Source organism: Nerophis ophidion, linkage group LG22 (assembly GCF_033978795.1).
Source record: "Nerophis ophidion isolate RoL-2023_Sa linkage group LG22, RoL_Noph_v1.0, whole genome shotgun sequence".
NCBI lineage: Eukaryota > Metazoa > Chordata > Actinopteri > Syngnathiformes > Syngnathidae > Nerophis > Nerophis ophidion.
Genome location: NC_084632.1, coordinates 8,165,020 through 8,192,631, shown reverse-complemented (window position 1 = coordinate 8,192,631; position 27,612 = coordinate 8,165,020). Strand labels below are relative to the sequence as shown.

Sequence of the window (27,612 nt, the reverse complement as noted above, 5' to 3'; positions counted from 1 at the left end):
GTGGGGGAGGGGGAGCTTGACATTGTTCTGGTAAAGGTAATTACAATTTGACCAGTTTGAGACATGAAGACGGTTCATCACATGGGGCGGCATAGCTCGGTTGGTAGAGTGGCCGTGCCAGCAACTTGAGGGTTGCAGGTTCGATTCCCGCTTGTGCCATCCTAGTTTACTGCCGTTGTGTCCTTGGGCAAGACACTTTACCCACCTGCTCCCAGTGCCACCCACACTGGTTTAAATGTAACTTAGATTATTGGGTGTCACTTTGTAAAGCGCGTTGAGTCACTTGAGAAAAGCGCTATATAAATATAATTCACTTCACTTCACACATCACATCCGACCTGTGTTATGGTTGGATGATGTGTCTCCTGGCCACGTAAATCACCAAAGTGATTCCCGGTCTCGGCCACCACTGCTGCTCACAGCTCCCCTCACCTCCCAGGGGGTGATCAAGGGTGATGGGTCAAATGCAGAGGGTAATTTTGCCACACCTGGTGTGTGTGTGTATGTGTATGTGTGTGTGTGTGGACAATCATTGGTATTTTAACTCCAAAGGCCTACTGAAATGAGATTTTCTTATTTAAACGGGGATAGCAGGTCCATTCTATGTGTCATACTTGATCATTTCACGATATTGCCATATTTTTGCTGAAAGGATTTAGTAGAGAACATCGACAATAAAGTTTGCAACTTTTGGTCGCTAATAAAAAAGTCTTGCCTGTACCGGAAGTAGCAGACGATGTGCGCTTGACGTCACGGGTTGTGGAGCTCCTCACATCTGAACATTGTTTATAATCATGGCCACTAGCAGCGAGAGCGATTCGGACCGAGAAAGTGTTGATTTCCCTATTAATTTGAGGGAGGATGAAAGATTTGTGGATGAGGAAAGTGACAGTGAAGGACTAGAAGAAGAAAAAAAAGACGAGGGCAGTGGGAGTGATTCAGATGTTATTAGACACATTTACTAGGATAATTCTGGAAAATCCCTTATCTGCTTATTGTGTTACTAGTGTTTTAGTGAGATTATATAGTCGTACCTGAAAGTCGGAGGGGTGTCTCCGAGAGAAGCCACGTTTCTCGACAAGGCGAGGCAGCCGGGCTGAGTTTTAATTTTTTTTTCCCTCCACGGACTAAGTATCTGACGGTCGGTGGCGGCCGTTGGGAAGAGGCAAGACAGTCCACAGCTGCAGGAGGAGCGACGCAAACTCTCCGCTCATGTCTACGGTAAGAGGCGAATGTAAACAAGGAAACACCGGCTGTGTTTGTGTTGCTAAAGGTAGCTGCAATACACCGCTTCCCACCTACATCTTTCTTATTTGTAATCTCCATTATTAATTGAACAAATTGCAAAAGATTCAGCAACACAGATGTCCAGAATACTGTGTAATTATGCGATTAAAGCAGACGACTTATAGCTGGGATCGGGCTGGAAAAAAATGTCCGCTACAATCCGAGATGTCACGCGCACGCGTCATCATACCGACGTTTTAAATTGCAATTTAGTAAACTAAAAAGGCCGTATTGGCATGTGTTGCAATGTTAATATTTCATCATTGATATATAAACTATCAGACTGCGTGGTCGCTAGTAGTGGGTTTCAGTAGGACCTTATAAACAATATGAAGGACACCAGGGTCACTTTGATGTGTTTGACCCATAAAGCAGTGTTTTTCAACCTTTATGGAGCCAAGGCACATTTTTTGCGTTGAAAAAATGCGCAGGCACACCACCAGCAGAAATTATTAAAAAACTAAACTCAGTTGACAGTAAAAAGTCGCTCTTGCAATTGTTGGATATGACTTTAAACTATAATATTCATGGCTATGAGTTGTTTTTTCCCTTTTTTATTTATTTATTTTTTTCCCCTTGGCCTCAGTCTGCACCCGCTCTCTAGGGGCCCAGGCTTAGACAAAAAAATTGTCTCATCCCCCCATTGTTTACCTGTATCTCACCTTTTTTGTAAGGGGTGCCGGAAGTTGGCAGACCCGTCAGCGATCCTGTTCTGTCTCCCTGTAATGTTTGTCTGATTTTGAATGGGATTATGCTGAAAACTGTAATTTCCCCTCAGAGATTAATAAAGTATTTCTGATTCCGATTCTGATAAGCAAGCATGCATCACTATAGCTCTTGTCTCAAAGTAGGTGTACTGTCACATCACACCCTGACTTATTTAGACTTTTTTTGCAGTTTTCCTGTGTGTAGTCTTTTACTTCTTGCGCTCCTATTTCGGTGGCTTTTTCGTTATTTTCCTGTAGCAGTTTCATGTCTTCCTTTGAGCGATATTTCCCGCATCTACTTTGTTTTAGCAATCAAGACTATTTCAGTTGTTTTTATCCTTCTTTGTGGGGACATTGTTGATTGTCATGTCATGTTCGGATGTACATTGTGGACGCCGTCTTTGCTCCACAGTAAGTCTTTGCTGTCGTCCAGCATTCTGTTTTTGTTGACTTTGCAGCCAGTTCAGTTTTAGTTTCGTTCTGCATAGCCTTCCCTAAGCTTCAATGCCTTTTCTTAGGGGCATTCACCTTTTGTTTATATTTGGTTTAAAATTAGAAACCTCTTTGCCTTCAATGTGCCTCCCGCTGTTTCCCACATCTACAAAGCAATTAGCTCCCGGCTGCCACCTACTGATATGGAAGAGTATTACACGGTTACTCTGCCGAGCTCTAGACAGCACATCATTTTCAGACTATAATTACTGGTTTGCAAACAATATTTTTAACCCAAATAGGTGAATTTAGTTTATCTCCCACGCCAGACTGTGTCTCACAGTGGTTGAAAAACATTGCATTACAGAAGCAAGGGAGCGGGGGAGGGGAAGGGGAACGGAGGGCCCGGAACTGCTGGCTTTAATATGACATTGTTCTGGTAAAGGTAATTAAAATTAGACGAGACATAAAAACGGTTCATCACATTCGACCTGTGTTCTGGTTGGATGATGTGACTCCTGCGGGGCCAATTTTGATATTTTTCATTTTATTTATTTTTACTTGTAAGGTTCCCGGGAACTATAAAGGGTCTCAGTCATTAAAACGTTAAAAACATGTCAAATTATCTTTTTATTTTTATTTTTATTTAACGTTTACACTAAATCTCTATATCAACTTCAGGTTGATATAAAGTAAAAAAAAAAAAAGCCTTTTCTGTAAAAGACAACTTTGTTTTTTTTATAGTAAAACTGAAATATGCAGTATTTCCCCATACCGCCTAAAACATTCTGAAAGCAATGAAGTAATCCGAGCCCTAAAAAGATCAATAATGCAGGACGCCATCCATTTTAATTCATTATTATTTTTGAGTAATAACAGAGAAAAGATAAATAAAATCCCACTAAATATCTTTGAGATCCAAATGGTCCCCCACTCATAAAGTGATACATTTGTATTATAATTATTATTTTTTTTACTTTCAACACTTAAGTTACGAGATCAACTTTACGTTTGAACTATTTTTTTTAATGCTCTTTTGTCAAAGAAAACATTGCTTTTATATGGCAAACACACAATATATGCAATATTTTCCACATAAAACATTTTCAAGTGAAATATTTGAACCTTTTTTGGGTTCTTCCAAGGATGTCGTAGTCGTAATGATTTGTGCAGTCCTTTGAGACATTTGTGATTTGGGGCTATATAAATAAACATTGATTGATTGATTGAAGTAATTAGAGCTTTGAATAGGTCAATAATTCATTATAATATCGATTTAAAAAATATATATATATATATTTTGAGCAATGGCAAAAAAAGAAAAATAAAGATAGACAAAACAAATAAACTTTGTGTGGAAAAAATAGCAACTTTCGAGATTTCCAGAATGTGTGGCGGGCCGGTAAACAATTAGCTGCGGGCCGCAAATGGCCCCCGGGCCTCACTTTGGACACCCCTGCTTTAATACATTTGAACCGTTAAAGATACTCAAAGCGATACAATATAGGTCAATCAATATATGCTAGAGCCCATGTGTCAAAGTCAAGGATTAATTACCAATGGTGATTTTTGAACTGTGTAGTGGGCAAAGGGTTGTTAGTTGGTTAGTTAACAGGTTGAAGGAAAAACTGGATAATCAATGGGTTTGTTACTTTTAGAAGCTGGTACCAATTTGGTAAACCACATTACACGTTACACAGCATTGTCAAATAAACATGTTGAGGATTGTTCAGCTTTAAAAAACTAAACAAAACAAGGATTCTTCAGTTTTAGAAACAATTTAGGCTGGAGCTCCACTGACTAATTGTATTATTTTCTTATTTTTTTAAGCAATTAATGCTTTCCTTTGAGGTACAAATAACTTAATGTTCCTCTCTGCTTCCACAATAAGGTTAGTTTACACAGACCTAATGCTTTAAGACATGAACATTTGAATGCTGATCAGACAGCCGAGGAGAGGTCGAATGTTGCTGATGATGCAGTTGTCAGCCTGCAATCTGAGGTCATCAGCAAGCAGTCACAACAACAGCTGCGTAGAGACTAAACATCATTCCGAGCGACACACTGAAATATTCTGCGTGTTTCCAGAGGTCCAGTGGTTAAACTAGACACATCATCACGTTATTTATTGGAATTTGATGATTGGAGTGCATGACATAGTGGAAAAGACAGATATCTTTAACCACATGCTGATTTATGAAAATGTGCGCAGACATAACCTATGTTGTAATAGTGCAGGGGTGTCCAACATTTTTCCCTGAGGGCCACGCACTGAAAAATCTAGGAATGAGGGGCCATTTTTAAAGTTTTCATTTTCAAAATCAACACAATATATATATATATATATATATATATATATATATATATATATATATATATATATATATATATATATATATATATATATATATATATATTATTTTTTACTTTCGACTGCCGTCGCGTTGTTAGAAAATAAGTTCATAACTAATTATACATACACATACGTATATACATATACAGTATATATATACATACATACACACACATATATATATACATATACAGTATATATATACATACATACACACACATATATATATACATATACAGTATATATATACATACATACATATATATACATATACAGTATATATACATATACAGTATATATACATATATATACATATACAGTATATATACATATACCGTATATATACATATACAGTATATATATATATATATATATGTATATATATATATATATATACATACATACATATATATACATACACATATATACATACATACACATATATACATACATACATACACATATATATATATATACATACACATATATACATACATACATATATATACATACATATATGTATACACATATATACATATATATACATACACACACATATATATACACATATATACATATATATACATACACACACATATATATACACATATATACATATATATACATACACACACATATATATATATATATATATATATATATATATATATATATATATATATATATATATATATATATATATATATATATATATATATATATATATATATATATACATACACATATATACATATATACATACACATATATACATACACATATATACATACATACATATACATATATATATATATATACATACACACATATATACATACATACACATATATATACATACACACACATATACATATATATATGTATACAAATGGGATTTGGACACCTATGGTCTACAGGAAATTAAATAATTACAATAATAAATAAATTAAATTATACATTATATTTTTTTTATTAATTAAGAATTAATTATCAACTTATAATAATGACATTAGTATACGTAAAAATAAAAATGACGGAAAAAATGGCCAAAACTAAGCAAATAAAAACCAAAGGAAATCACAATATTGGGCTTATTTTGATTAATTGAGTAATTGAAGCTCCATTGTGCCATTTGTTTAGTTTGGGGCTTATATCTGCTCACATTCCAGACTGGACGCCATCCAAATGTGGAAGCAGACGTACGACCTTGCAGCCTGACCGACAGGAAGTCTTGTCAGTCACAAATGTGAGCGTGCGAGTCAAACTCCGGTCCACTCGTGTGAGTCACGCTCAGGCATGTTAGTGTGTGTGTGTAACAGTCATGTTAGTGTGTGTGTGTGTAACAGTCATGTTAGTGTGTGTGTGTGTGTAGCAGTGATGTTAGTGTGTGTGTGTAGCAGTGATGTTAGTGTGTGTGTAACAGTGATGTTAGTGTGTGTGTGTAGCAGTGATGTTAGTGTGTGTGTAGAAGTGATGTTAGTGTGTGTAGCAGTGATGTTAGTGTGTGTGTGTAGCAGTGATGTTAGTGTGTGTGTAGCAGTGATGTTAGTGTGTGTGTGTAGCAGTGATGTTAGCGTGTGTGTAGCAGTGATGTTTGTGTGTGCGTGTAGCAGTGATGCTATGTGCACTCCTCAACTCTCTGCTCCTGTGTGGAGGCCATTCATATTCATTATGGGGAGGATGATGTGTGCACTGAAGTGTGCTCTACCTGCCTGATTACCACTTAGGGGTCCCCTTTCACACAAAAAAAGAGAGAGCTACAGAGACGAAGAGCAGGGGGTGGGGGCGGGGGCAAGGACAAGGCAGTGTGGGAGGCCACCAAGATGGATCATGCTCGTAATTACAAGCCAGCCATTTGAGCAGATAAGCATTATTGCAGCCTGCAAGTGAGTAGCGGAGGAAGAAGCTGCGCGACAGCAATGCAAAGTTTGCTTGATGGATGAAAGGAGGAGGGTAGAGACGGTTGGAGGCGTGTGTGTGTGTGTGTGTGTGTGTGTGTACACGCAGGAACAAGAAACATACAATGGTGCGGTTTCTTGTATTGGAAGATGCTCATGGAGGTTACAATGCATGTTGTGGTCCTCGGCCTTTGCATGAGTTGTGTTAGTGGTAACCGACTCTCGCCCACCCAAGGCAAAAAAGTTTACTCAAAAGGACCATTAGATTGTTATTATTGTAGCAATATGGTTGTCAACGTTTTTGAATTCACCAAAGGTACTTTCGTGTGTGTGCGTGCGCATTAATGAATGAATGAATGAATGGTTTATTTTGAGCCATGCAAACAAAACAAGAGAATGACATGAAATACAAAAGAAATATATAGATACATTATTTTTACACCTACATTGAAAACATTACATGTGGCTAATCTTTTGTAGATGTCAAGATTGGCTCAAAAGGGAGTGGGAAGAAGTAAACTTATTAGGTCCCACCCCTATACATATACAATATATATACAATATATAATACAATAATATATATAAAATAATTCAATTCAGTGGTTGCTGCTATATATTGTCTATATATAATACATTTTAATTCACACACACTTACATATATACAACACAACAGCAAGCTTAAAAGTTAAGCTTGCTGTTGTGTTATTTTGTTGATGAATAGATTGTAGATCCATTGCACACACATTTCTATTTAGTTTTATATATATATATATATATATATATATATATACATATATATATATATACATATATATATATATATATATATATATATACATATATATATATATATATATATATATATACATATATATATATATATATATATATATATACATATATATATATATATATACATATATATACATATACATATATATACATATATATATATATATATATATATATATATATATATATATACATATATATATATATATATATATATATATATATATATATATACATACACACGCACACACACATATATATATACACACACACACACGTATACATATATGTATATATGTAAATATAGTCTCTATTTTAACAAAATAATATAAGTATATATAGTATATTTATATATATACATACATACATATATATGCACACATATATATGTATGTATATATATATATATATATATATATATATATATATATATATATATATATATATATATATATACACACATATATATATACAGAGGCACATACATATATATACACACATATATATACACACACACACATATATACATATACATATATATATATATATATATATATATACATACACACGCACACACACATATATACATACACACACACATGTATACATAAATGTATATATGTAAATATAGTCTCTATTTTAACAAAATAATATAAGTATATATAGTATATTTATATATATACATACATACATATATATGCACACATATATATGTATGTATATATATATATATATATATATATGTGTATATAAATGTGTATATATGTATATATATACATATATATATATATATATATATGTATGTATATATACTGTAACATTAAATAAAAAAACGGTACATTTTGGCATTCAATAACATATAATACAAAAAAGATCCACCCAAATATTGTTCTTAAAATTTTTCATTTGTTTTAGTCTTAACACAACTTTTTTGAAAATGCCAAGATGGACTTTCAATACCAACACTCACTGTCAGTGTTTTGTCTGCATCCATAATGTGCTAACATGTAACATAGTACAGTAAAACCAGGACCGCCTGTGTACAGTTTGTGTGTGTGTGTGTGTGTGTGTGTGTGTGTGTGTGTTTACCGTAGAGATAGTGAGTAGTCGCATCGGTTGGTCTGGCTGGTCCTCACCAGGTAACTACACTCTTTACTCAGCGTCAGCAGAGACTCTGCTTCGGACCGTGACAGAGAACCGTGGTACCACCTGGGACACAGACGGAGACACAATTTAGACAACTGATCTAATACTTATCATGAAAGATATTTCTTAGGGACGCTGACTCAGCTAAATAAACAGTTTAGATCCCAAGACCATTGTTAACTTCCCAGTTGTTCTTTATACATACATACATATATATATATTTTATTTTTTTAGTTAAATGCACATATACTGAGGCTACAGTATATGTGCATGTAACTAAAAAAAATCATATAATACTGAAGCTATATGTGTTACAAAGAACTTCCTGTATAATACTAAAGCTATATGTGTACTTTCGTGCAATTGAATAAACTGTGCTCATAATAACAATTTTGGCAAAAGGTTGGTGAATCGTCTCTTTAAAAAGATGCAGATGAACAAATTAATTAGTGCGAGAACCACAACGAATGATACCTGTCCTCTAAAATACTGTCATTAAGTTCATATTAACAATCAAAGCACCGCAGAAGGCAGTAAAACTCATCATCAGCTTTTAAATGATCATTATGGAATAAATGATGCAGACAATTGAACTAGTGTGTACAATATGCATGTTTAGTAATCGAGCTTAAGTGGTGTCATCGGTGTGGATTTCTGCAGTCAAGCATCTATTTGTTTGTCGAGAAACAGCACATCCTTAACACCAAGGATGAAAAGACTCCAGTAAATGTGTCTTTTAAACCATCAAACCTAATTACTTTTTACTTTCTTCCTTCAGGTCTAATGAGCCCTGCTTAGCCGGAACACATTAACTTTTTACAGCATGGGTGTCAAACTCTGGCCCACGGGCCAAATTTGGCACGCCGTGTAATTTAATTTGGCCATTGAGGCAATATCAAATTAACATTACAGCTGGGCCGACATTATTACACGCAATTTCTCACACTTGCCAATCCTCCCGAAGTTCAGTGCCCCTCCCGAAAATCTCTCGGGGCAAGCATTCTCCCGATTTTCACCCGGACAACAATATTGAGGGCGTGCCTTAAAGGCACTGCCTTTGGCATTCTCTACAACCTGTCTTCACGTCCGCATTTCCTCCATACAAACAGCGTGCAGGCCCACTCGCATAATATATGCGGCTATTACACACACATAAGTGAATGCAAGGCATACTTGGTCAACAGCCATACAGGTCACACCGAGGGTGGCCGTATAAACAACTTTAACACTGTTACAAATATCCGCCACACTGTGAACTCACACCAAACAAGAATGACAAACACATTTCGGGAGAACATCTGCACTGTAACATAACATAAACACAACAAAACAAATACCCACAACCCCTTGCAGCACTAACTCTTTCGGGACGCTACATTATATGTTTATATTTACCTCAGAAGGCTGCAAACAGAAAAGAGGCATTACATTTGTATTTAAATGTTATTTGAAAAGGCATTGATATTTTTTAATTATTATTATTATATTTGAAGCTCGATTTTGCATGTCACTATAAAGTTACTGTATATAAGCCTTGCTTGTTCAATGTTCAATGCAAAACTTTTTTGGGTCCCTATTAAAAGGTTAATTTGTTCAACCTTGGCTCGCGGCTTTGTTAAGTTTTAAATTTTGGCCCACTCTGTATTTGAGTTTGACACCTCTGCTTTATAGTGTCCCTGCTCATTCATGGATCCAGGTAAGCCAGTTAAAAGTAAAGAAAAATATCAATCCCCATCCAAATATCCACTTCACCATATATCCTGTTGCAATTACAGATGTCCTATAATGGCTTATCTGCCGATATCCAATATTCCGATATTGTCCAACTCTTTATTGCTGATACCGATATCAACCAATACGGATATATACAGTCGTGGAATAAACACATCATGGTGCCTAATTATGTTGTGATGCCCCGCTGGATGCATTAAACAATGTAACAAGGTTTTCCAAAATAAACCAACTCAAGTCAAAGTCACAAAGTGCATTATTGTTTTTAACAAGCCTCAAAACAACAGCTAAAAAAACAATGAAGGCACACAGATTCAGTCCAGAGTAATAAAGTAAACAATAACAGTCCTCATTTAGTGCAAGACTGCCTGGCATACTGTATAACAGGGAGTTATAAACTGGTCTCAATCTGCCCTGCTCTAACAAATTTGTATGAGTTACACAAATGTGCTGCAAGCTGGTGGTGAGTGCTTGAAGTGGCCTAGCAGTAAGTCAGAGCTTCTGAAATGCTGCGTTAAGACACGGCACCTCCGTTCACTGCAAGCTGCAAAGTGCGGCTCGTATTAAAGGAAGACGTCATGGTTCCTCCTCGCATAACCGACTTTTTTGCAGTCACTGCAAATTGCCAGTTTTTTATCCGTCAGACACACTTTAAAATAATCCAAAACCATAGACATGGTGTCGTTAGCCAGTCACCGAGCGAGCTCGCTTGTTAGCCACGGCTACAGCACCGCAACAACACATTCTATTTCTTCTTATGCTCTGCTCCCAACGGTTTGATGAGGTCATCAAGCGTCACCTGTAAACCTCTCATGCTGCAGTCGTGCTGCAAATCCCGTGTTGTGTGTGGGAGAGGAGAGAGGCTGCTGATTGGGGGACGCAACTACTCTGTACTTCTCCCTACGCCCGTGTACCGCTCCGTAAAGTGGCGTTTTAATAAGTCATTAATTTTACTTTTTGAAACAGATACCGATAATTTCCGATGTTACATTTTAGAGCAGGGGTCGGGAACCTTTTTGGCTGAGAGAGCCATGAAAGCCAAATATTTCAAAATGTATTTCCGTAAGAGCCATATAATATATTTTTTTAACACTAAACACAACTAAATGCGTGCATTTTTAAGTAAGACCAACATTTCCAGAGTATAATAGGTCTCTTATTCTTTGTAATAACATTTATACTCTGAAGCAAACTGTGGAAGGGGCGTGGCCTGCGGGCCTGCAGCAAAGCGGGATGTTGCCAGGACCGGCCTCAAAATCAGCCACAGGTGCGTAGATGGCCCACCTGGGCTTTTTTTTATCTAATCACCTGTCGCTCTGTTATAAGCAGCAGCCAGGAGGAGAGACAGGGTTGGGGCTGGAGCCAGAGCGCAAGTGAGGACGAAAGAGAAAAAGACAATTGCTGGAAAGCAACTGAGAGACTAATTGAAAAAAACAACTACAATATTTTACCCTAAAACAGGCTCTCATGTCGGTGTTTGGTGGTCTGAAGAACCCCCAGGAGGGCAAGCCCAACACCAACCAATAACAAATAAATGAATTCTTACCATTAACGCAACACTGAAGACAACTAAATTCGTGCATTTTTAATTATGACCAACATTTGTAGAGTATAATAAGTCTCTTATTCTTTTTAACAACATTGTTATTATAAAAGTTAACCAATAACTTCTTACCATTAATGCGACATCTTGAACAGGTGCGGTAGGAAACGGATGGTTGGATTAAATTGCATGAAAATGTTTTATAATTTGAACGTTATTTTTGAAACTGTGATTACCAGCGGAATTATTCATTACTTATCGTGTTTAGCAATGTCAGCTAAGATTTATCTAAGAGCCAGGTGCAGTCATCTGGCTCTAGAGCCATAGGTTCCCTACCCCTGGTTTAAGCATTAGACACCTTTTTACCTGCACTCTGCCTTCCGCTTTTTCCCACAATTACAAAGCAATTAGCTACCGACTGCCAACTACTGATATGGAAGAGTATTAAACGGTTACTCGGCATAGCTCGGTTGGTAGAGTGGTCATGCTAGCAACCTGAGGGTTCCAGGTTCGATTCCCGCTTCCCCCATCCTAGTCACTGCCGTTGTGTCCTTGGGCAAGACACTTTACACACCTGCCCCCAGTGCCACCCACACTAGTTTAAATGTAACCTAGATATTGGGTGTCACTTTGTAAAGCGCTTTGAGTCACAAAAAAAAAAGTGCTATATAAATATAATTATCTAAGAGCCATATGTAGTCATCAAAAGAGCCCCATCTGGTTCTAGAGCCATAGGTTCCCTACCCCTGTTTTAGAGCATATATCGGCCGAAATTATCGGACATTTCCAGTTGCAATAATATAATATCAAATTTAAATGTCTTCATCAACATTCTGAAATGATGGTAGAAAGCATCTAGTGTCGGAAATATATTTGTTGTTTTAATTAAACTGCATATGGGCTACTGGCATCCACAGTGGGGTCCGTGGGCCACATTTGGCCCACCGAGTTGTTCTTTTGGGCCGTCAAAGGGTGTGAACTTTATTATTTACATTTAGGTTATTTGTGTTACATGCTTAAAATTAGGGGTGTCCCGATCTGATAGTGATACAGTACAACTATCGGATGATATCGGCTTGCTTGTAAAATGTCCAATGTAAGCTCTAAGACAGGGGTAGGGAACCTATGGCTCTCGAGCCAGATGTGGCTCTTTTAAAGACTGCATCTGGCTCTCAGATAAATCATAGCTGTAAGTAATGAATAATTCCGCTGGCAATCACTGTGTTAAAAATAACGTTCAAAATATAAAACATTCTCATGCATTTTAATCCATCCATCCGTTTTACTACCACACCTGTTCAAGAAGTCGCATTAATGCTAAGTAGTACTGTATTTATTACTGATTAGCTTCAGAATAACTAAAGAGGCTTATGTACCCTAAAAATGTTGGTCTTACTTAAAAATGCACGCATTTAGTTGTATTCAGTGTTAAAAAAAAAATTATATGCTCTCACGAAAATACATTTTCAAATATTTGGCTTTCATGGTTCTCTCAGCCAAGAAGGTTCCCGACCCCTGCTCTAAGATTTGAGCAGTTACATCTAAATGACCTCCGATAAGCACACAAGGTTGGTCTTTTCTTCTATTTTAGTCATTTAAAAAAAATGTAAACATGGTATGCAATAGGCTACTAGGAGCTAGCAGCCACACAACAGCTAAGCACAAGATAGCACACAAGCTAGACATACCTAAAAGGTGTCCTCAATTGAACAATATCTAAAACATTTGTAAATATCATCCATCCCATCCATTTTCTACCGCTTATTCCCTTTTGGGGTCGCGGGGGGCGCTGGCGCCTATCTCAGCTACAACCGGGCGGAAGGCGGGGTACACCCTGGACAAGTCGCCACCTCATACACACAAATATATATATACATATATATTCACATACACACACACACACACACACACACACACACACATATATATATATATAAAAACACATATATACACACACATATACAAACCCCGTTTCCATATGAGTTGGGAAATTGTGTTAGATGTAAATATAAACGGAATACAATGATTTGCAAATCCTTTTCAAACTATATTCAGTTGAATGCACTACAAAGACAAGATATTTGATGTTCAAACTCATAAACTTTATTTTTTTTTGCAAATAATAACTCACTTAGAATTTCATGGCTGCAACACCCTGGACAAGTCGCCACCTCATCGCAGGGCCAACACAGATAGACAGACAACATTCACACTCACATTCACACACTAGGGCCAATTTTTAGTGTTGCCAATCAACCTATCCCCAGGTGCATGTCTTTGGAAGTGGGAGGAAGCCGGAGTACCCGGAGGGAACCATAAGTGTCAAATAATTCTAGTTGCACATTACTTACAGATGCAAAGTCTCCAAGGCAGGGGCGAATGGGAAAGTATGCAGTAACAACCGTGTCCACATCGTTCAACTTACTGCGTCATGAACTTAACTTAATGAATGATTTGGACCACAGCATAAGTCCATTTCAGACGGTTAATAATAAATAGGTTTTGTATACCAACCATTGTTCTGGGTTTAAAGGCCTACTGAAAGCCACTACTACCCACCACGCAGTCTGATAGATTATATATCAATGATGAAATATTAACATTGCAACACATGCCAATGCGACCTTTTTAGTTTACTAAATTACAATTTAAAAATTCCTGCGGAGTTTCTTGTTGGAAGGGACATAGCGCAGCACCATTTGCGGCTAAAAGTCGTCTCTTTTCATCGCACAATTACACAGTATTCTAGACATCTGTGTTGCTCAATCTTTTGCAATTTGTTCAATTAATAATGGAGAAGTCAAAGTAGAAAGATGGAGGTGGGTAGCTTTAGCTTTTAGCCACACAAACACAGCCGGCGTTTCCTTGTTTAAAATTCCCGGAGGTGAAGCTTTACTATGGATCAGAGCGGTCAAGCGAACATGGTTCCCGACCACTTGTCAACCGGCAGTTTTCGGTGAGAAAATCAATCAATCAATCAATGTTTACTTATATAGCCCTAAATCACTAGTGTCTCAAAGGGCTGCACAAACCACTACGACATCCTCGGTAGGCCCACATAAGGGCAAGGAAAACTCACACCCAGTGGGACATCGGTGACAATAATGACCCAGTGGGACGTCGGTGACAATGATGATTATGAGAACATGATACTGTGAAAGATCAATCCATAATGGATCCAACACAGTCGTGAGAGTCCAGTCCAAAGCGGATCCAACACAGCAGCGAGAGTCCCGTTCACAGCGGAGCCAGCAGGAAACCATCCCAAGCGGAGGCTGATCAGCAGCGCAGAGATGTCCCCAGCCGATACACAGGCGAGCAGTACATGGCCACCGGATCGGACCGGACTCCCTCCACAAAGGAGAGTGGGACATAGAAGAAAAAGAAAAGAAACGGCAGATCAACTGGTCTAAAAAGGGAGTCTATTTAAAGGCTAGAGTATACAAATGAGTTTTAAGGTGAGACTTAAATGCTTCTACTGAGGTGGCATCTCGAACTGTTACCGGGAGGGCATTCCAGAGTACTGGAGCCCGAAATGAAAAAGCTCTATAGCCCGCAGACTTTTTTGGGCTTTGGGGATCACTAATAAGCCGGAGGCCTTTGAACGCAGATTTCTTGCCGGGACATATGGTACAATACAATCGGCAAGATAGGATGGAGCTAGACCGTGTAGTATTTTATACGTAAGTAGTAAAACCTTAAAGTCACATCTTAAGTGCACAGGAAGCCAGTGCAGGTGAGCCAGTACAGGCGTAATGTGATCAAACTTTCTTGTTCTTGTCAAAAGTCTAGCAGCCGCATTTTGTAGCAACTGTAATCTTTTAATGCTAGACATGGGGAGACCCGAAAATAATACGTTACAGTAGTCGAGGCGAGACGTAACAAACGCATGGATAATGATCTCAGCGTCTTTAGTGGACAGAATGGAGCGAATTTTAGCGATATTACGGAGATGAAAGAAGGCCGTTTTAGTAACGCTTTTAATGTGTGCCTCAAATTGTGGTAAAAAGTCGACTCTTACCGGAGACATCAGTGGAGTTTGCGCCCCCTTAGACACTGGCGTCAACACACCTGTGGACACACCCCTCTGACTATCAGCTACTATTTAACTCACTAAAACAGTGGTCCCCAACCTTTTTGTATCCGCGGAACGGTCAACACGGCATGGCGTAGTGGGTAGAGCGGCCGTGCCAGAAACCTGAGGGTTGCAGGTTTGCTTCCCACCTATTAACATCCAAATCGTTGCCGTTGTGTCCTTAGGTAGGACACTTCACCCCTGCCCCCGGTGCCGCTCACACTGGTGAATGAATGATGAATGAATGATTGGTGGTGGACGGAGGGGCCGTAGGCGCAAACTGGCAGCCACGCTTCCGTCAGTCTACCCTAGGGCAGCTGTGGCTACAGTAACAGTTCGAGATGCTACCTCAGTAGAAGCATTTAAGTCTCACCTTAAAACTCATCCGTATACTCTAGCCTTTAAATAGACCTCCTTTTTAGACCAGTTGATCTGCCGCTTCTTTTCTTTCTCCTATGTCCCACTCTCCCTTGTGGAGGGGGTCCGGTCCGATGACCATGGATGAAGTACTGGCTGTCCAGAGTCGAGACCCAGGATGGACCGCTCGTCGGGACCCAGGATGGACCGCTCGCCTGTATCGGTTGGGGACATCTCTACGCTGCTGATCCGCCTCCGCTTGAGATGGTTTCCTGTGGACGGGACTCTCGCTGCTGTCTTGGATCCGCTTGAACTGAACTCTCGCGGCTGTGTTGGAGCCACTATGGATTGAACTTTCACAGTATCATGTTAGACCCGCTCGACATCCATTGCTTTCGACCCCCTAGAGGGGGGGGGGGGGGGGTTGCCCACATCTGAGGTCCTCTCCAAGGTTTCTCATAGTCAGCATTGTCACTGGCCTCCCACTGGATGTGAATTCTCCCTGCCCACTGGGTGTGAGTTTTCCTTGCCCTTTTGTGGGTTCTTCCGAGAATGTTGTAGTCGTAATGATTTGTGCAGTCCTTTGAGACATTTGTGATTTGGGGCTATATAAATAAACATTGATTGATTGATTGATGTAGCTTACCACCACCAGGTGTGAATAAATAATGGGTTCCCACTTCTCTGTGAGCGCTTTGAGTATCTAACAATAGAAAAGCATGATATAGATCTAATCCATTATTATTATTATTATTATTATTAATTTGTCCCGCGGCCCGGGTGGGGTAGGGGGGGCGTTGGGATCCTTTTTTTTTTCTTTTTTTTTTTCTTTGTCATGAAAAAGGGACGTTTTTGTCATGAAAAAGGGAGGTTTTTGTGATTGGTGCACTAATTGTAAGTGTATATTGTGTTTTTTATGTAGATGTAATAAAAACAAATAAAAAAACAAAAAACAATTTTTTTTTTTTAAATAAAAATGAATAAAAAATTATTCTGCGGCCCAGTACCAATCGGGCACTAAAACACTAGCAACACAATAGAAAGATAAGGGATTTCCCAGAATTATCATAGTAAATGTGTCTAAAAACATCTGAATCGCTCCCAATGCAATCGCCTTTTTTTTATTTTTTTTTACTTTATTTTAATTTTTTTCTTATTCCTTCGCTATCAAAATCCTCAGCCACGAATCTTTCATCCTCGCTCAAATTAATGGGGAAATTGTCGTTTTCTCGGCCCGAATAGCTCTTGCTGATGGAGGCTCACATTATAAACAATGTGAGGATGTGAGGAGCCCTCACACCGGTGATGTCATCGTCTGCTACGGTACAGGCAAGGCTTTTTTATTAGCGACCAAAAGTTGCGAAAATTATCGTCGATGTTCTCTACTAAATCCTTTCAGCAAAAATATGGCAATATCGCGAAATGATCAAGTATGACACATAGAATGGACCTGCTGTCCCCTTTTAAATAAGAAAATCTCATTTCAGTAGGCCTTTAAGTCTCGTCACTTGATTAAAACCTTTATAACATTCCACACTACCAAATAATACACGTCTATATGATTCCTGCTGATATTGTATCGCTTCAATATCGGCATCGGCCAAAGCTCAAGAGTCGGTATTGTACCGAAAGTTAAAAACAAATTGTTTAGAACCATCCTGATTATGGGTGATGTTTTGGCTAAACTTCCTTTTAGCAGTGAGTCAACATGTCTTTAGTTTTGTTTAGTTTAGTTTAGTTTAGCATGGTCACAGCCAGTAGACGTACTTGCTAACTCAGCATGGCTTCGAACGCCGTCTTTGTGACAAATTTACGGCCATGTTGATAAAATGACCGTTCTGTTTAGGTATATATCATAGCCAAACCTTTTACCAAACAAATAGGGGCTGAGCAACTAAATTTTAGCGTGTACTAAAACATGTGCAAACTTGATAGCACACGCAAAGCTGATCTATTAAACTTGCGTGCAGGAGGATCACGTCTCTTAAGTGAGCAAAAGTGTGCAGAATATATGTCTAGCATCACAACGGCCACAATACCAACATAGTAGCACTTACTGTACAATGTCTGCTCTCACTGGGATTCTGATTTATTGAATGTTTTTATCTTCCCGTTTAGATAAAGAATTAATCATAATCCAACCGTAGGTAAAAAAAACAAAAACGTTTTCTTGTGTCTTTCCCGCTATCTCCGAATATAAGTTGAATGTCACCGAAGACCAAATTGTTTGTGATCACTGTGCTGCTAAAAAGACTTCCCTAAAGTAACAATATCGCTAATACTTGGTTAATATTCAGGTCTATAATCACTTGCCATACCACAATGGATATTTGTCAATTACTAGACCACCTCTAGGTTAGCAACCTTTCTTTGTTTATAATGTATATTCTCTGCTGTATCTACTCTTTATTTTTATGCTGCAGCTGCTACATATACTGTCATCTTGTAAATGACATTTGTGATGTATTGTATATATTATATATATCATAGGTACATTTTACATATATGTTATATTGCTACTATGGTACATTTTTTGTCTACTTTTTAACTTTTGTTTTCACCCACTTGATTGATTGATTGATACGTTTATTAGTAGATTGCACAATACAGTACATATTCCGTACAATTGACCACTAAATGGTAACACCCGAATAAGTTTTTAAACTTGTTTAAGTCGGGGTCCACGTTAATCAATTCATGGTACTTGTTGTGCCTTTGTGCGCATTATCCTTTCCATCATTTGAACTAAGCTACAGTGTGGAACAATTTCCCTTGTGGATCATTAAAGTTAGTTTAAGTCACGACATATACTGTAAATGGAGTATTATTGGTGGTTTTTGGATGTTTGTTTTAGAGTGCTTCATAGGGGGAATAGTGTCGGAATAATTATGTTAAGTTATCACATAACTCTTATGCTTAAAGGCCGTTGCTATAGTTATTATCAATTGTGCTGAAGGTGTACGTTTCTATCTGTGCAAAGGGACATTGTCGCGTATCAGTGTTTGTGTCCAGAACCGGCCTGCTGACTGCTAAAGGCGAACATCGAGTGCCGTGACGCAGACAGAGCGGAGACAGGGCGATATCACGAGTGTCAGCACATTTGAATTTCATGAATAGTCATATATTGTGTCTAACTGGGGATGCTGAGATTACCCTCCTTTCCTTCAGAGGCAGCCTCAGTGATGTAACCAGGGACCTCCCAGATAAATACAGGAGAACGTGGGACTGTACCTTAGAGCAGTGGTTCTCAACCTTTTTTCATTGATGTACCCCCTGTGAACATTGTTTTACTTCAAGTACCCCCTAATCCGAGCAAAGCATTTTTGGTTGAAAAAAAGAGATAAATAAATTAACCTTACGTCATCAGTTTCTGATTTATTAAATTGTACAACAGTGCAAAATATTGCTCAATTGTAGTGGTCTTTCCTGAACGATTTGGAAAAAAAGATATAAAAATAACTAAAAACTTGTTGAAAAAGAAACAAGTGATTCAATTATAAATAAAGATTTCTACACATAGAAGTAATCATCAACTTAAAGTGCCCTCAAGGGGGATTGTAATAGAGATCCATCTGGATTCATGAACTTAATTCTAAACATTTCTTCACAAAAAAATAAATGTTTAACATCAGTATTTATGGAACATGTCCACAAAAAATCTAGCTGTCAACACTTAATATTGCATTGTTGCATTTCTTTTCACAGTTTATGAACTTATATTCAATTTTTGTTGAAGTATTATTCAATAAATATATTTATAAAGGATTTTTGAATTTTTGCTATTTTTAGAATATTTTAAAAAAAATCTCACGTACCCCTTGGCATACCTTCAAGTACCCCCAGGGGTACACGTACCCCCATTTGAGAACCACTGCCTTAAGAGTGTAGGTTGGAACTGTGTAGTGTTTAGCCCAAAACGTCTCTCATCATTGAGCCAAATTAAACTCTGTCTCTGCATGATTCCTTGCTTCTTGTCTGTTTAATAGATGTCACAGTGTTTGAACCTGACAATTAGTGGACCTTCTATTTGCTGCATTGTTAGCTACCTCGTACTTGCTGTATTTTACCAGTCACATTTGCATATAAAAATAAAAACATATGTTCTCCTATTACTTTGGAATTGTGAATGATAGGAAAAAAGTCAAAATAATGCAGTTCACCTTCAATATCTAATTATAAACATACTTAATCTGCATTTCTGTTAGGCTAAAGTCAGCCCTTGCAGAGGTGTCAAAGTAATTTACACTGAGGGCCACATGGCAATTATGCTTGGCTCCAGAAGGCCGCCTCTAACAGTGAATACAATTACTACACAGTTTTTTTATGCATTTTATTAGTATTTTTTTTAAACTCAAATGTAAAAAAAAATATGGTAAGCTGCAATAATTTAACCTCAAAATGTAGTGTATGTGACTGTAAATGGAAAAATAATACTGTTTTTTTTTCAATAGTAAAAAAAAGGCAGCTTAGGTGCCAGAATTTGACTGTAAAATTATTATTATTTTTTTTTACTGTCAATAAAAAACTGTGATTTTACAGAAAAATTTTAGCACCTGAGCTGCCATTTTTTTTTTTTTTTTTTTAACCGGAAATCAGCAAGTGTAGATTTTTGGGTGTATTACTGTAAATGCCAAAATGCCACCACAGTTTATTATAGTAAAAAAAGTACTGTTTTTTTTTTCTTTTCAAGAAAAATGCTGTAAAAACCACAGTAAATTTCACAATTTGACCATGAAATCTAATGCTACTTTTACATTGCACAATTTGATGGATAACTTGTTTTGAAATCATTATTTCTATTTTTTATTTCTATTTAAAAATGGTTTGAATGTTTGATGATATATTTTTGCTTAATTAAACAATATTTAAGTTAACATCATTTGCGATTACATCGAGTACGTACACTTTTTTCTCTCAAAAATAGAAAGAAATAATACTTTTAGTAAGAAAAGTTACAGTACTTTTTTGATACATGTTATTTCCAGGCTTTTGAAGGCCAAATAAAATCTGGCCCCTGGGACTTGAGTTTGACACAAGTGGTCTAGTGCTTTGTGCAAGCAATACTGAAGACCAAAATGGGGCCACAAACCAAATCTTAGCTGTTTAGGGCCACAAAAGGCCTAGAGCCAGCCCTGTATGGGCGTCACTAAATATTGAATTCCCAAATGTGAAAGATTTCTGTTAAAGGGGAACATTATCACAATTTCAAAAGGGTTAAAAACAATAAAAATCAGCTCCCAGTGGCTTGTTTTATTTTTCTAAGTTTTTTTCAAAATTTTACACCTCCCGGAATATCCCTAAATAAAGCTTTCAAGTTCTCGATTTTCGCTATTTGCGATGCGACTGTCCATTTCCCTGTGACGTCATACAGTGCTGCCAAAACAAACAACATGGCGGCTACCACAGCAAGAGATAGCGACATTACCTCGGATTCAGACTCGGATTTCAGCGGTTTAAGCGATTCAACAGATTACGCATGTATTGAAACAGATGGTCGGAGTATGGAGGCAGATAGCGAAAACGAAATTGAAGATATTGAGCGAATAGCTATTGACGCTATTCGGCCATAGCATGGGTGTACCTAATGAAGTGGCCCATAGCATGGCTGCCTTATTAGCATCGCCGGTAAAATGTGCGGACCAAACGATCAGGACTTTTGCATCTTGTGACACTTGAGCAACTTAAATCCGTCGATTGGTAAGTGTTTGTTTCGCATTAAATTGGGGGAATCTAGTTTCAAATGTACATACAGCTAGCGTAAATAGCATGTTAGCATCGATTAGCATAGCATGTTAGCATCGATTAGCTGGCAGTCATGCCGTGACCAAATATGTCTGATTAGCACATAAGTCGACAACTTCAACAAAATTGACCTTTGTGATTTCGATGACTTAATCGTTGCAAATGCATCTGCAGGTTATCCATACATCTCTGTGCCATGTCTGTCCTAGCATCGCCGGTAAAATGTGCAGACACTCTGGCAATTTCAATGGGGGTCTGGCGGCAGATTTCTTGCCAGTGGTGCAACTTGAATCCCTCCCTGTTAGTGTTGTTACACCCTCCGACAACACACCGACTAGGCATGATGTCTCCAAGGTTCCCAAAAAATTGTCGAAAAAAACGGAAAATAACAGAGCTGAGACCTGGTGTTTGTAATGTGAAAATGAAAATGGCGGGTGTGTTACCTCGGTGACATCACGTTCTGACGTCATCGCTAAAACACCGATAAACAGAAAGGCGTTTAATTTGCCAAAATTCACCCATTTAGAGTTCGGAAATCGGTTAAAAAAATACATGGTCTTTTTTCTGCAACATCAAGGTATATATTGACGCTTGCATAGGTTTGGTGATAATGTTCCCCTTTAACGTACACACGCACCCACATTATACCACTGTGCACATTTAGTATTCACCTAATGTCAAGTTTATGGCTAGCGTTATAAAAGTATTTATTCCTTCACCTTCTATTAGACCAGGTAATTAAATTAATGGTTACAAGGATCTTGATTAACGACTGAATATAAAAACCTTTTAATCTAATTAAAAGTCAACAGCAATGTGACCTATGACCTCCTACTGTACACTGAAAGTGATACATGCCTCAGTACGGCGGCTATACTGTACTGTACATACACTTGCTTCTCCAGGGGTAGGGTGGGGTCCACTCTCTCCCCCACCATGGTGAGGCCCTCCTGGGGCATCCGAAACTTCACCCCCCCGCCCGCCAGCGGGCTGGACCAGGGCCCCGTTGGACGCAGGCGCTCCGTGGGCGACGAGGAGCGGTCCCACTCTGGCCCGTCAAACTGCACTGTGGGCACACATGAACAAACCCGTTAGTTACCCATTACACCACGATTATCAAGATAGACTTATTTGTCGATTGAAAAACAACTACCCATATTTTCCGGACAATAAAGCGCACCCGTATCATGTTTATTTTGGAGGAACCTGCTTATGAAATGAGGCTGAGCCACTCACTCCATCTCAAAGCATTAACAGACTTTGCATTCTGATATTCTTCACTGGTATAAAAACTGACTCTGATATAGACAAGTTTGGCTTCGACAGGTGTGGCAGCTTACTGAAATGTGGTATGGTATGGTATGTTATGGTATGGTACAAGTACAACAACATTTCATTTTCACCACAAACCCGTTCTAGATTATTCAAACATTGTACAGGGTAATGGAACTTAAGGCGCTCCGTAAAAGGTGGTGAAAAAGGTAGTTGCTGGGGGAGGATGAGTTAAAAAGAGTTAATCTCAGACAGGGCTCCTATGGCACACAAGTGTGCCGTGGGAGATTATCTAATTTCACCTATTTGGGCTAAAAATATTTGCAAACCAGTAATTTTAGTCTGCAAATGATGTGTTGTTGTTGAGTGTCGGTGCTGTCTAGAGCTGGGCAGAGTAACCGTGTAATACTCTTCCATATCAGTAGGTGGCAGCAGGTAGCTAATTGCTTTGTAGTTCTCGGAAACAGCAGAAGGCAGCGTGAAGGTAAAAAGGTGTCTAATGCTTAAACCAAAAATAAACAAAAAGGTGAGTGCCCCTAAGAAAAGGCATTGAAGCTTAGGGAAGGCTGTGCAGAACTAAACTAAAACTGAACTGGCTACAAAGTCAACAAAAACAGAATGCTGGACGACAGCAAAGACTTACTGTGGAGTAAAGACGGTGTCCACCAAGTACATCCGAACATGACATGACAATCAACAATGTCCCCACAGAGAAGGATAAAAACAACTGAAATATTCTTGATTGCTAAAACAAAGTAGATGCGGGAAATATCGCTCAAAGGAAGACATGAAACTGCTACAGGAAAATACCAAAATAGGAGCGCAAGACAAGAACTAAAACACTACAGACAGGAAAACATCAAAAAAGTGAAAAAAAAAGTCAGGGTGTGATGTGACAGACAAGAGCTATATTTATGCACGCTTGGTTATGCTTTAAAGTCATATCCAACAATTGCGACAACAACTTTTAACTGTCAACTGAGTTTTGTTTTTTATTGATTTCTGCTGGTGGTTTGCCTCCGATTTTTTTCAACGCCAAAAATGTACCTCGGCACAAAAAAGGTTCAAAAGAGGGCACAGACTGGGGCAGAGAAAAAAAACTTGATAGCTGATAAACACACATTCCCATGTTGACACAGAAACCATAAGACTTGCAACAGGTGGAAAGGGGGCAGGCATCCGGCCTGATGCGCTGCTCTGTTTTCCGTCATATCATGTCTATCTTGCTTATATGGATAAGTCCCATCAATTTTGGTTATTTTTCCAAGGTGTGTCTCGGTACAGTCCTTTGATTTTTTTAATTTTGTACGATCAATTTTAATCCAGTTTGTCGCTCTCTCTCTCACATTACCGCCAAGTAAACAAAGGCCATGGCCAACAAAAATGGCTGCCGCAACCCCACAATGCATTGCACAATAGCTAGCCTTTTCGAGCTCTGTTATAGACCCTTGCTTTTATAAATCGGGTAACGATGGAGACTATAGTCGAATAAAAGGTGCTCATTAAAACACTTACGGAATCCAGGGTTTGAGGTTCTTAACTGGCATGGTGAGAGGACTGAACTGCTTGGTGCAATGATAGCAGGTGGTAGAGAGACTGGGTCGGGTCAGAGACTTCAGAGTGACGGCAAATGTTTGAGGTTGAGCAGGGGGTGATAGAAAAAATGCAAGGACCAACAGGGGGTTCGTGTTCAGGGCGAGAGGTCACCTTGGTCTTTAGCAGAGGGCAGACCATGGCAGCGTGAACCACTACCTCATCTCCAATAGAGGAAGACGGGGTGCTGGGGGTGCCAGGTGTGACAAATGGGAGACGGGAGTGAGAAAAGCACAGATGGCAAGCAATACTGAAGACCAAAATGGGGCCACAAACCAAATCTTAGCTGTTTAGGGCCACAAAAGGCCTAGAGCCAGCCCTGTATGGGCGTCACTAAATATTGAATTCCCAAATGTGAAAGATTTCTGTTAAAGGGGAACATTATCACAATTTCAAAAGGGTTAAAAACAATAAAAATCAGCTCCCAGTGGCTTGTTTTATTTTTCTAAGTTTTTTTCAAAATTTTACACCTCCCGGAATATCCCTAAAAAAAGCTTTAAAATTCTTGATTTTCGCTATTTGCGATGCGACTGTCCATTTCCCTGTGACGCCATACAGTGCTGCCAATACAAACAACATGGCGGTTACCACAGCAAGATATAGCGACATTAGCTCGGATTCAGACTCGGATTTCAGCGGTTTAAGCGATTCAACAGATAGCGAAAACGAAATTGAAGAAGAAATTGAAGCTATTGAGCGAATAGCTATTGACGCTATTGGGCCATAGCATGGGTGTACCTAATGAAGTGGCCCATAGCATGGCTGCCTTATTAGCATCGCCGGTAAAATGTGCGGACCAAACGATCAGGACTTTCGCATCTTGTGACACTGAAGCAACTTAAGTCCGTTGATTGGTAAGTGTTTGTTTCGCATTAAATGTGGGTATCTACCTCATCTCCAATAGAGGAAGACGGGGTGCTGGGGGTGTCAAGTGTGACAAATGGGAGACGGGAGTGAGAAAAGCACAGATGGCTTAAACAAAAAGCAGATCTGGGAGCGAGGCAGCGATGATTATGAGGTGAGACTCAAACTGGGTGCAAGATTTTAATGACATGACCAGGGTGGGGGCGAGATGCGGTGGCAGGACGTTCCCATCATGACTTGAGGGTGAAGTACCAAGAACTTTGTCAATGCACTGCAGAAAGTTGCTTTATAAACACACCTTTCTGCACAACATGTACTTTGAAAAGGTACTTTTATAAGTGGTTATATTATTTTTACTCTTCTGGGCAGTTGCACCAAATCAGTGCCATGTAAAGTCCAAGGAACTAAAATGTATTAATGCACAGAAAAAAATTAACAACAAAATATTGTTTGTGAAGCAAAGCGTCCTACATACTGATCTAATGGTTAAATAGTATACATTAAAGCAGGTGTAGGGAACCAGATGTGGCTCTTCTGATGACTGCATCTGGCTCTCAGATAAATGTTAGCTGACGTTGCTAAACACGATAAGTAATGAATAATTTAGCTGGTAATCATAGTGTCAAAAATAACGCTAAAAATACAAACCATTCGCATGCATTTTCATCCATCTATCCGCTTTCTACCGCACCTGTTCAAGAAGTCGGATTAATGGTAAGAAGTATTTTGTTTATTTTTAGTTAGCCTCAGAATAACAATGTTATTTAAAAGAATAAGAGATGTATTATACTCTAAACATGTTGATCTTTCTTAAAATGCACGCATTTAGTTGTATTAAGTGTTAAAAAAAATTATATATATGGCTCTCACGGAAATACTTTTATGAATATTTGGCTTGTATGGCTCTCTCAGCCAAAAAGGTTCCCGACCCCTGCATTAAAGGATCACATTTTAAAAGTGCCGGGGCTTAGAACATCATTAAAGTCCTGTTATATGTACCTAAATTATTTTGATGCATTTTCCAGACTATAAGGCACACTTAAAATCTTTTTTTCTTCCCAAAACTGGACAGTGTGTCAGGATTGTCCCTAACAGTTTGGCTATGTTTAGTTTTTTCCTAAGCATTTGTCTTTGTTTCCTCTGTGTGTGTAGTATTTCCTGTCAGCGCTCTTATTTTATCTGTTTCCTGTGTTTCTCCCTGGGCGCTGTTTCCCCTCAGGAGCGGCTGATTGGCACCTGGCCACACCTGGTGTCAATCAGCCCGCTCCTATTTTTACCTGCTTTGTCTTCCAGTCAGGGCTGGATTATTGTCATGTATTGTCGCTTCTGTATTGTCGTTGCTACCTGTCGTGTCATGTCGTGTCGTGTCAATGCAGCGTAAGCTATCTTTTGTAGCTGTTTGTAGCTTACTGTCTTTGGTTCCCTGCTTCCAGTTTTGTTTGTTCATAGCCAAGTTTGTTATCCGCCTCGTGCGCGTTTTTTGTTTGTGGTTTTATTAAATCATGTTTACCTACAAAATGCTTGCCTCCTTCTCTGCATCTTGGGGTTCGTCTCAAACTAACTTTGACACAGTGTGCCTTATTCTAATGTACAAAATTATTCTGGTTTTGCCTACCGACCTCGAAGCGACTTTATTTGGTACATGGTGTAATGATAAGTGTGGCCAGCAGATGGCAGTCACAAATAAGAGGTATGTGTAGACTGCATTATGATGGCAATATGACTCAAGTAAACGACACCAACATTTGATATGTTCTGTTGAAAATATAGAACATTACACACGGGGCTCCAAAATCTATGAAAATGTTTTAGTAGGACTT

The 27,612-nt window shown here is 38.5% G+C and overlaps 1 protein-coding gene across 5 annotated transcripts in view; it reads right to left on the bottom strand.

Moving 5' to 3' along the window:
* The window catches only part of shdb (Src homology 2 domain containing transforming protein D, b), a 113,200-nt gene that overhangs the window by 2,592 nt on the left and 82,996 nt on the right, over positions 1–27,612 (bottom strand). For all 5 annotated transcript variants that reach the window (XM_061883179.1, XM_061883180.1, XM_061883181.1 and 2 more), the window contains 2 exons: positions 22,955–23,129; positions 8,559–8,678 (listed from right to left, as the gene is read on the bottom strand). In XM_061883179.1, the coding sequence (XP_061739163.1) occupies positions 8,559–8,678; positions 22,955–23,129 (295 nt within the window). The remainder of the gene's footprint in view (positions 1–8,558; positions 8,679–22,954; positions 23,130–27,612) is intronic.